Source organism: Heteronotia binoei, chromosome 12 (assembly GCF_032191835.1).
Source record: "Heteronotia binoei isolate CCM8104 ecotype False Entrance Well chromosome 12, APGP_CSIRO_Hbin_v1, whole genome shotgun sequence".
Taxonomy (NCBI): Eukaryota; Metazoa; Chordata; class Lepidosauria; order Squamata; family Gekkonidae; genus Heteronotia; species Heteronotia binoei.
Genome location: NC_083234.1, coordinates 82,940,412 through 82,950,730, shown reverse-complemented (window position 1 = coordinate 82,950,730; position 10,319 = coordinate 82,940,412). Strand labels below are relative to the sequence as shown.

Genomic DNA, 10,319 nt, shown 5'->3' with positions numbered 1-10,319 from the left:
CCCGCTCATACGAGGTCTCGACAGAGGGGGGCCAGGTTCTCAGGAGGCATATTGATCAGTTGCGCCGCCGCACTTTGCCAGAGGAACTGACTGCCATGAGGGGTGGGGGAAGCGGGGAAGAACTGACAGCAACACCCCCGGAAAATACCCTGCCCGTGCCGGCCGCACCGACTGCACAGGAGGAAGAGTACCACAGCGGTGGAAGCAACCCCACCAGAGAAGAGACTCCGGACGAGCAACAAGCAATGGCCAGTCAGTGTCTGGCAACACCTCAACAAGGGGAAACCGCCGCCCCGCCAGCCACAGTGGCCACACCGACTCCCCAAGCAACCCTGAGGTCGACCAGGGAACACTGGGCACCGGCGTACTTGAAAGACTATGTGTCCTGAACTGTGGGGGAGGAGTGTTATGTCCTGCATTCTAATCCCTATGTACAGCACAGCGCACGCTACAGAGGCGACCAGTGGAACCCCACTGGTCCCAGAATGTAGCTCGCTAATACGCACCGCCAATCAAGATCTGTGGCGGGAAGTTTAACTGACCAGGATTGGACCTGGCCTCACGGAGGGTTGTTCCGGGGCATGTATATAATCGGGACCCGGCCCGCCATTCTCCCTGATGTACCCGCTAATAAAGTATGTTGCCTTCAACACGTCTCGTCACTCAGTACATTACAGATTCTATGAGTCTTCTGTAGCTACTTCTTACCATGCCGCAACTCAATAAAGAACTATGATCACTGCAACTGCGTCTCCTCTATGCATTGAACCCACTATATTATAAAAGTATAATGGGTTACCAACTTGTTGGGGATATTATAACTATAGTTCCTGTTGTTGTACAGTGGCTCCAAATATTACAATTATAATGGGAACAGTGTCACTATTACATACTGTTGGCTCAAGACTGCATAAAAAAAAATTTGGACCAGGAGAAGAAGGTACACAACTGAATTACCATTCAAGACACGCACACCCGACAAGGGCAGCAGGTTATTTAAAAGAAGGTCTCTGCATTAGATCTTTGCCTTAGGTCACAGATATTGATTATAAAACAAATTCAACTTGGTCTAAGTTTAAGAAATAACTGTATTGTTTGACCAATGAAGAAGGCCAATTGGCCAAAACATGTTTGGTCAGGGTCAAAATTTGTCTATGCCTGAGATAGTTGTATGTTCTGATTTGAGGCTACTATTTTGGCCTACATTTGTTTTTATCTAATTTGTAATAATTTTTTGTATATTTACTAATATTTATGTTTTAAGTTCAGATATAGAACTGTTGGGCCCTCATATTCTGACTTCTTTAACCTTTTGGTTCTTAATTGAAATGAAAAGGACCAGGCAGCTGTGCTCAAGTGAAAGTATGCAGTAGGTTTGCCAAACCCTTAGGGTGGGTTTTGCCTTGAGCTGGCCAGTGGGGTAAGCTCCACCCCCAAACAGCTCCCTCCCGCATCGACGTCATCAATTCCACCTGGTAGTGATGTCATCTGGCCAAAATGCCCGTGCACCAATGTGTGACATGCCTGGTGCGATGATGTCACTTCTGGGTGATGTCAGCACAAAGATCCCAGGATGGACCCAGGAGGCTCCCGCTGGAAGCCCAGTAAGACCTGGCAACCCTGGTACATGGATAGGTTGGTGGAGATCTGTGTGTGTCAAGGCTGTAGTGAGAGGGGGTGTTTGGCCTTCTCACTTGCTGCATGTTCCAGCCAGCAACTTGACACCTCCTACCCATGAGGCACTCCAATACATTGGTGTGAACTGTGTGATGTTCCTAACAGTGAGATCAGTTCCTCAGTGGAACAGGCTTCCTCGGGAGGTGGTGGTTCTCCTTCCTTGGAGGTTTTTAAGCAGAGGCAATGCTTAATCTGACAGCACTGCTGGTAGGTTTTTGTGGAGTTCCTGCATTGTGCAGAGGGTTGGACTGGATGGCCTTGGGGGTCCCTTCCAACTCTATCATTCTATTATTCTATGTTGGTTGCACAGCATTGGTCTGCTCCATTACTCCTGGACTGGGACACCAGGAGGGAATGATGAAGCCAGGGCTCTCCACTGTCGTGCCCAGAGGCACCATTGTGCCTGTGGACATCTTTCCCGGTGCCCACCAAACATTTTTAAAAGTGGGTGGGGCTAATGCCTGGCAGGCCTTCTGATTGGGCATTGAAGATCTGAATGCCTGTGTAGATTTGTTGAGCAGCAGCTGCCACCACAGCACAAAGATCTGCCTGTGCAACTGAAAATCAGCTCTGTTCAGGCCAGACAAGACTTTTAAGCCATCTGTTCATTTTGAAAGGCATCCTATTAAACTGAGCTTCTGCCTGAATTGTTGAAGAGTTAATGGTGGAGTTATGCATGACTCCACTCCCTGAGATTTTGTGGTTGGCTCCTCCTCTTTTGGAAGCAATTTTGTGGATACACCCACCACCCTGTGTCAGAATTCCAAAGGTCCCCATGTAGGCTCAAAAAGTTTGGGAACCCCTAAACCAGGATGGGCAGGAGCCATGGCTCAGTAGTAGAGCATGCAGAAGGTCCCAGGATCAATCCTCAGCATTTCCAGTTGAAAGGATCAGGCAGAAGGTGAGGGGAAAGACCTCAGCCTCTGAGTAGACAACACTGAACCTGTAGAAGGCAGCTTCATGTGTTCATGTGGCCAACTTCCTCCTCCTGCCCCAAAGCCTGGTGCAACTTAGGAATCAAATTATCCACGTGCCAGTTTCCCTCCAGCGCTGCCAGATGAGAGGGTATGGGGCTCTTTTTCTGTTTCTCTGGCTGCCTGACATGCACACTTGGAACATACATGGTGGGGTGGGTTTGGAGATGAGAATCCCAGAGAAAGAGCATGTTATACAGCAAGGGAATGCTTACTTTTGGAGCACAAGAAAGCCAAAGTAAGCCAGGGGGAAAGGACTGCTGCAGGTACAACAGACAGACTTGAGTCCAGCAGCACCTCAGAGACTAACCAGATTTCCAGGATAGGAGCTTTTGAATGGCAGAACTCCCTTTATCAGCTACAAGCTTCTACCCTGGAAATCTTGTTGGTCTCTAAGAGGCTGCTACTGGACTTGAATCCATCTCTTCTACTTCAGGCCAACATGGCTGCCCTCTGAAACAGCAGCAAGCATGTCTCCAGCCTCTCCCCACCTGCAAGGCGCATTGCCTCAACAGCCCTTCTTCCCCCAAAGCCTGCAGCAGGCAGGACCAGGCCACTCAGACCTCTAGATCCTGCCAAGACTTGTCTCCCCTGTCCTAAAGTGATGCATTGGATTTTTCAAACAGAAGCCAGTGAGAGGCAGCATCAGCACACAGGTCAGCTGCTTCGGACACTCGACTGGGGGTTGGAATGGAGTTTTTGTTTCCGTATTTCCTCTCTGCTGAGGGAATGTAGGATCAAGCCAAAGGATAGCTCAGATTTTGACTTTTGAAGTAAAATTGAGCAGCAAAGACTCAGATTTCAAATACAGTCATTTCTGTATTTGTAATGGTGACATTAAGAGCCCCATGGTGCAGAGTGGTAAAGCTGCAGTACTGCAGTCGGAGCCCTCTGCTCATGACCTGAGTTTGGTTCAGGTAGCCAGCTCCAGGTTGACTGAGCCTTCCATCCTTCCGAGGTCAGTCAAATGAGTCCCCAGCTTGCTGGGGGGAAAGTGTAGAGGACTGGGGAAGGCAATGGCAAACCACCTGTAAAATGTCTGCCGTGAAAGCGTTGTGAAAGCAACGTCACCCCAGAGTCAGAAACGACTGGTGCGTACACAGGGGACTACCTTTACCTTTTTAATGGTGACATTTGACATTCTGGCCCACTGAATATTTCTGCCCCCCCCCCCAGCCATATCCAGGCCTTTGGTCTGAAGAGACTGGCCCTCCTGCTGGGCCTGCAGGGGAAGAGCCCTGACCCCCTCACCACAGACAGAGGAGCCGCTGGAGGCAAGGCCTGCCTCGGAGGGCGGGCATCATGGGGCCACCCTGAGGGGCGTTTGGGGAGTGGCGCATAGGTTTGTCGATGCACCTGCCAAAAAAGGGGAGTGTGAGGAATGGTTCACCACGGAACCCCATATTTTGAAGTGAGCCAGTGTGATGGTTCAGAAGTGCTCTGAAGGATCCAGTTTTGTCTCTCATGCTCATTCCCTTCCCTTCTATTCATTTCCCTCCTGGGCCCTCATGAGCTGGCTGCTGTGTTTGTTCTGCTAATAGGACTCCTTATCAGGCAGCAACACCCGCAGGACTTCCTGTCTGGATTGTCCATCCCAGCCCTGATTTACACAGGAAGAAGGGCATAAAAAGCCACCCTTCCACCTCCAAAGGGACCTCCTGCCTCTGCACATCATGGCCACTGACTGGCTGGGCTGGAGAGGGAGACCGCGAGCACCGAGTGCGTCCAGCTCAGCCAGCCAGGCCTTTCACCACAAGGCAGCAAGGAGCAGCAGGCATGGTGGTGACAGGACTCTGGTCTACAGCCCATGGCCACCACAGGACATGGCAGGTACGGTTCTCGTGAGCTGGGGCTCTTGTGGACCACAGAGGTGCATTGTGACTGTCAGGGTTTCACGGTGGAGAGCATTTCATTTCTACCCTCAGCAACTGCTGGCTATCTTTGCTAAAGGTCGTGGGGGGGAGGGGATGCAACATTTGAAAAAGACCTTCTAGCAGTTCACTTTTGCTCTGCAGGATTTCTCTTTTGTGGAACCTTGGCAGGAACCAATTACGCTTGAGTGTATTCACTCAAGCTACATAGTGTGTAGAACCTATACATTCATTTTAAATCGGATACTGCTGTAACCTCTTGCAATTATTAGTGTCCAAGGAACCAAAAAACAGGAGACCAGTCCTCCAGAGCATAAAGATCTGGCTAGAATTTGCTTTTCAGTCACAGCTGCTTCACATACCCCTGGAATGGCAGCCGTTCAGCTTTTCCTCAGAACTAGAAAACTGGGGTGGCAGTGGGGAGCAATGGTTACTGCTGTTGGTTATACAGAGGTTAGAGAAGTGGACTCACCAGAGGTTAGATGTTCCAGCAGCTTCCCTCTTGTAATCTCTCTCCCATGTAGAACATGTGAACTGAAAAGGGTTGGCTCTGAGGCAAAAAGGAAGTTCTGCCTGTGGGGTTTGGGCTGCCGCCTGCCACAAGCCTACCCTTGCTGATCCCAGTTGGAAACAGAGTGATGGACTTGCTAGGCCTTTGTCTGTCAGAGGGGCAGTCCCTATGTGTGTCTCTGGGGTCTGCCTCAAAGACCAACCTGATTGTGTTGATGTTTTTCATCTCAGTGACAACTGCCAGGGAGGCAAGCCCAAGAGTATGGCAGCCCCAAAGCATTTGGGTGGTTTGTTTCTGTATCAGCTGGATAGCATTGCAAGCAGGTATCCCTTAGGTGTAGGGTATCCTGACCCTTGGTTTGCCTGGCCAGCAGGAAGTTCAGAGGGCTCTGTGGGGCAGCGGCATGCCTTTGTGCCTGGGAAGCATGGAGGCATTGCATGTAAAATGACACATCAGGCAGGACTCTAAGTGCCATCAAAGCAGGGGCCGTGGATTTTAGAGGGTTGGGGGGTTTTGCCATCTTCTGGGCATGGAACCACTGAGGTCATTCGGTGTGCGTGATGGGAAAGTATTTGTGAGTTTCCTGCATTGTTCAGGGGCTGGACTAGATGACCCTTCAAGCTGTGATTCCCTGCCTTTGGCAGTTTTTCCATCTGTCACACCTCAGTGACACTCCAGGTTTGGTTGGTTCACAGAATCATTACGATCAGACTGGAACAATCTCTATACTCTAAGATGAGCTCTTAAAAAGGTGACCAAGAGGGTTCTGGCAGATGTGCATGGCCTCTCTCAGAGGCTAAGGACTCCTGTCCTTCTTGGTGGGTGGACTGTGACACAAACAGGGAGTAGAAAAAAGAGTCACACTGGTGAGAGAACTGCAGATGCAAAATGTCCTTGGAAGAGCCACAGTTGTGTGTCTTGGGCGTTAGATCTGTTCCTTTGGGACTTCACGGAGCCATCAGATATGGGGCAGGGGAAAGGTAATAGGAGGTGACAGGTGTTTCCACCTGGTTTATTTGCACAGAGTTCAATGTTGTTGGAAAGTGAGCTATACTCTGCTTCCCCACAGCTTTGGGGGTGCATTTGTTGCTTTCCCTCAGTCTTTCTCAAACCTGCTTTGCTCTGAAGTTTTGGAAAAGATTATGACAAAGCCTGGGTGGCTGTCCTGGGGGTGGGAAAAAAGGGATTGTCCTGGCTCTGTCCCTTGGGGTGGCTTGCATTTAAAATACAATAACTATAAATACAATAAGTATAAAACAATAAAACCAACTAAAACATCAACTTGACAAGCCAATCTGAAACAACTGGCCAGCTCCCCGGTTCATAACGCTAACTGAAGGCCACCCAAAACAAAGTAGCTGGAATGCCTCCCCAATGGCTTCCCCAGCCCCGCTGAAGCAGGGGGGGGGAGTGGGGGGGTCCCATCATTGAAGGGAAGGCGAATTAGCTCCCCCCCCCCCCAGGCAGCACGCTCCCTTCATTGAAGACAATTTGCCTTCCCTTCAGTTATGGCAGCCTGCGACACACACACAGGATTTAGAGGGGGCATTGAAAGATGCCTCCCCGATGACTTCAGCCTTCCCCAGCAGGCCCACTGTGACATGCCTGCTGGGGAAGGCTGGAACCTTCAGGGAGGCTTTTAAATGCCTCCCCAAGACTTCCCCAGCACACTTGCTGCAGCAGGTGTGCTGGGGAAGGCTGGAGTCACGGGGGGGGGGGGGCATTTAAAGATGCCTCCCTACACCTTCCCCAGCATCCCCGCCGCAGCAGGCATGCTGGGGAAGGCTGGCACCACTGGGGAGCTGGAGCCCTGGCCAGCCCAGATGGCGCTCTGCCCCCCCCCCATGGACCTCCCTGCCGAGGGAAACTCACCTGGCCAACTCCGCTGAGGGTTTCAAAGGCCAGAAACTGTTTCATCCCCAGAGTGCTGGAGTGTCTGGCTTGACTGGAATCAAAAAGAATGTTTCACCTGGGCAGGAATGGACTGATTGCTCTTTTGATGTGTTTGCATTGTTGGCTATTTAGTGTTTTAGCAACCTGCTTCGAAAACAACTTTATCTATCAAAGCAGAAGACCCAGGAAGGCTGCCTGGACAGAAACAGCATCCCCTGCTGACGGTGCCCTCGCTGGCTCCCTGCCCAGGTTTCAGGGAAATTTGGCTCTGGGTGGCTCTTTCTAGTTTGCTGCCATCTTTCCCAGTCTGAACTCTCTGCTCTCAACCTGAGTTCGATTCCGGCGGAAGCTGGGTTCAGGTAGCCGGCTCCAGGTTGACTCAGCCTTCCCTCCTTCCGAGGTCGGTCAAATGAGTCCCCAGTTTGCTGGGGGGGAAGTGTAGAGGACTGGGGAAGGCAATAGTAAACCACCCTGTAAAAAGTCTGCTGTGAAAACGTGAAAGCAACATCACCCCAGAGTCGCAAACGACTGGTGCTTGCACAGGGGACCTTTCCTTTCCTTTCCCAGGCCAGGCTTCGCCTGATCTTTTTGGAAGGATCACAGTAAAGGCACACATTTTGACAGGTTCTGCCCCTATTGGCACCATTTTCTTTGCCTCCCCAACCCCACAGGACCCTTCTTTCCCCTCCCTACTTAAAAAAAGATTGGCAATTGACGTAACAGTATAGCATTGTAATGCAACTGTTCTCCACTAGCTCCTCTGAATTGCCAGATCTCATTAAACAAGGTTAGTTCTAGCCCTTCGTGGTGGGGAGATGCCTTTCCCCTCAAATTTGTATGATGAAAGGGGCTCAAGACTTTTTTGTTTCTAAATGAAAGCTGGGAATTCACAGGCCCTACTAGATTTTTATCCTGTTCCAGGGCTCTAAAAAGCCCTCCAAGGGAGCAGCAGAGGAATGGTGGCCATGGGACGTGGCGACAGGAGGGGCTCTGTAGCCACAGGAACAATGAGCACTACACAGGGACCTGGGACCTGTTAGATCTGGAGAGGGAATGTGGTTGAACCCATTCCCCTTCCTGACAGTGTGGTGTGCAGATGCCACGCCCCTTGAGATTCTTGTGCCACCTGGGCTGATTTCCCCCTCCAACCCCCCCCCCCCCAATCAGGCATCTCCTGCTGCTTCGCGTGCTGGAGATATCAGGGGGCAAATGGACCTGGAAACGAACTGGTCTAACTCCTGCCCTTCACAGCAGTGTGATCTGCACTCATGAGGAAGAGCACCATTCCTTGCACCAGCTGCTGCCGAGTTCAAGGCCCGGGAGCAAAGGCTGCCCAACTAGCTGGCGAGCAAAGAGCTGCATGAAACAAGCATCTCAGAAAGGGCTGGAAGAGCCTCTTCTCCGGGGACCAGGGCAGGGGCCTGCATAACTGGGTTTCTCATTCTCCAACAAACAGGAAGAAGCCAAGGAGCTCTCTAGAGGGACCTACTCTTGTGTAGCAACAAATGACTGGCCAAAATGGATCTGGTGAGTTTTGTGATTCATTTGGATTGTGCAATCATGCAGTAGATCTCCAAGGGCAGAGAAACTGTGGCTCACAGCTTCATAAGCCTTAGTAATATGTTAAGCTTGGGTAGATATACTGATGTCATCTGGAAGTGCCTATGGATTATTTGTGCACATTTGTAAAGAAACGTTTCAGCTAGTGCTGACTGCCCTAAATGCCCCACTGTTTCTGGGGACAATTCAAAATCTACCATGAAGTCCCTTAATGGCTTGAGGACTGGGTACTTGAAGGACTGCCCAACCCAGCAAGATCTGCCTTCCAAGCCCTGTTCAGTGCCCCTGCCTGCAGGAGGTGAGGAGGCAGGCGGCAACCAATGACAGGGCTTTTTCGGTGGTGGCATCTCACTGCTGTTCACCTGCCATTCACCAGTGTCTTTTAGGTGCCAGGCCAGGGCATTTCTTTTCTCCCAGGCTTTTATCTTTTAAACCTTTTATGAACTGTGATTGGTTTTGTGGCTACTCAGTGGTTGTATTTTGATGCTCCCAGCTCATTCTGTTTGCCTGCTGGTGATTTACAATATTTTATGGCATTATTTCACTCATAAGTAGGGCCCTAGGACGACAGAATAAACATTCCCAAAGTTAATAAAATAAATGTTCAGTGCATTTAGTTTCCTTTGTTGAAAAAGTGTCACTTCTAACAACTTAAAGACCAGCAAAATTTGTGGCAAGGTATGAGCTTTTGTGAGTCGCCATTTACTTCTCCATATTTGAATATCTCACTTCATTCTTCATCTGCTGCAGGCCTCACGAAAGCTCCTGCCTGCAGCCACAAATGTTGGTCTGGACTCTGGCTGTTTTCTGCTGCCACAGACACGGTGACCCATCTTGATAGAACTTCTGACAACTGTGAATTTTAGAGCAATGTGTGAAGGAAAGTCAGTTCCAACCCACAAATCTGTGTGCAATTAATTTAATGCGATTCACATCAGCTCTTTTTATGCAGCCTTTCTCTATTACACCTAAGAATCTCTGCCCTTGACCACACAGGCAACAGCAGGTGTTGGAGCTGGGGTGGGGGTGGAATGGCTTGACTGTCCCTCCATTTCAAAGGAAACACAGAAAACTGGATTTTCTGGAAAAGATAAGGCAGGATGCAATGGATCAGAAACGCACACACTCCGGGTTTGTTGCCTGCTTTTAACATTTGCACAACCAGCGCACTGGTGCATGGAGCTGGGGCTGGGCGTCATGCCTTGCAAATGTCTGCAGAGCAAACTGCAGTTAAAGGCCGGTGGGGAACTCTCTGGCACTGGCAACCCAAGGGTACCAAATCAAGGGCAGGTGCCTCCAAACAGAATCAACTTCCTTCTCTTTGGCAGCAAATGTATTAGGTTTTGATATGTGGGATTTTCCCTTCCGGAAAAGCATGCTGCCATGCAATATCCCACGATTGCCAGATTTTCTTTCAAACGGGCTCTTGCGCCAAACAAGCACAACTTGCTGATCCTGGGTGAATTCTCGGCCAGCGCCTTTCCTCTCAGGTACCAAGTGGTGGCGGCTGCTCCAAGGGCCCAATCCGGCGGGAGACGAGGAGTCTGGCGAGAGACTCTCCCAGGCCGCCTGCCGCTTCCCGGCGAAGTTCTGCGGCTAACTTTCCGCCTCCCTCGGAGTCCGCCCGCCTGCGCCCCTTTGGGCAGCCCGGCTTGGCTTCTGCACTCAGGCGCGGCCTCCGTGGCCCCGCCGGCAGCCCCCAACGGCCCGGCGCGTTCCCGCGAAGGAAGCCCCATAAGGCTGCCCCGCTGGGGGACGCCGGGCCGTCGAGGGCCCTCCGCAGGTCAGCTCGGGGCGCCTGGGAGAGAGCCCCAGCCTGGGGGCGCCTCGTCT

At 51.0% G+C, this 10,319-nt stretch overlaps 1 protein-coding gene across 1 annotated transcript in view; it reads left to right on the top strand.

The window, feature by feature from the left end:
• The first annotated feature begins 4,307 nt into the window (after positions 1-4,307).
• Positions 4,308-10,319, top strand: part of EGFL7 (EGF like domain multiple 7) — a 39,101-nt gene continuing 33,089 nt past the window's right edge. Inside the window, 2 exon segments of the mRNA XM_060250872.1 lie at positions 4,308-4,481; positions 8,383-8,453. Coding sequence (XP_060106855.1) covers positions 4,428-4,481; positions 8,383-8,453 — 125 coding nt within the window. The 5' untranslated portion in view covers positions 4,308-4,427.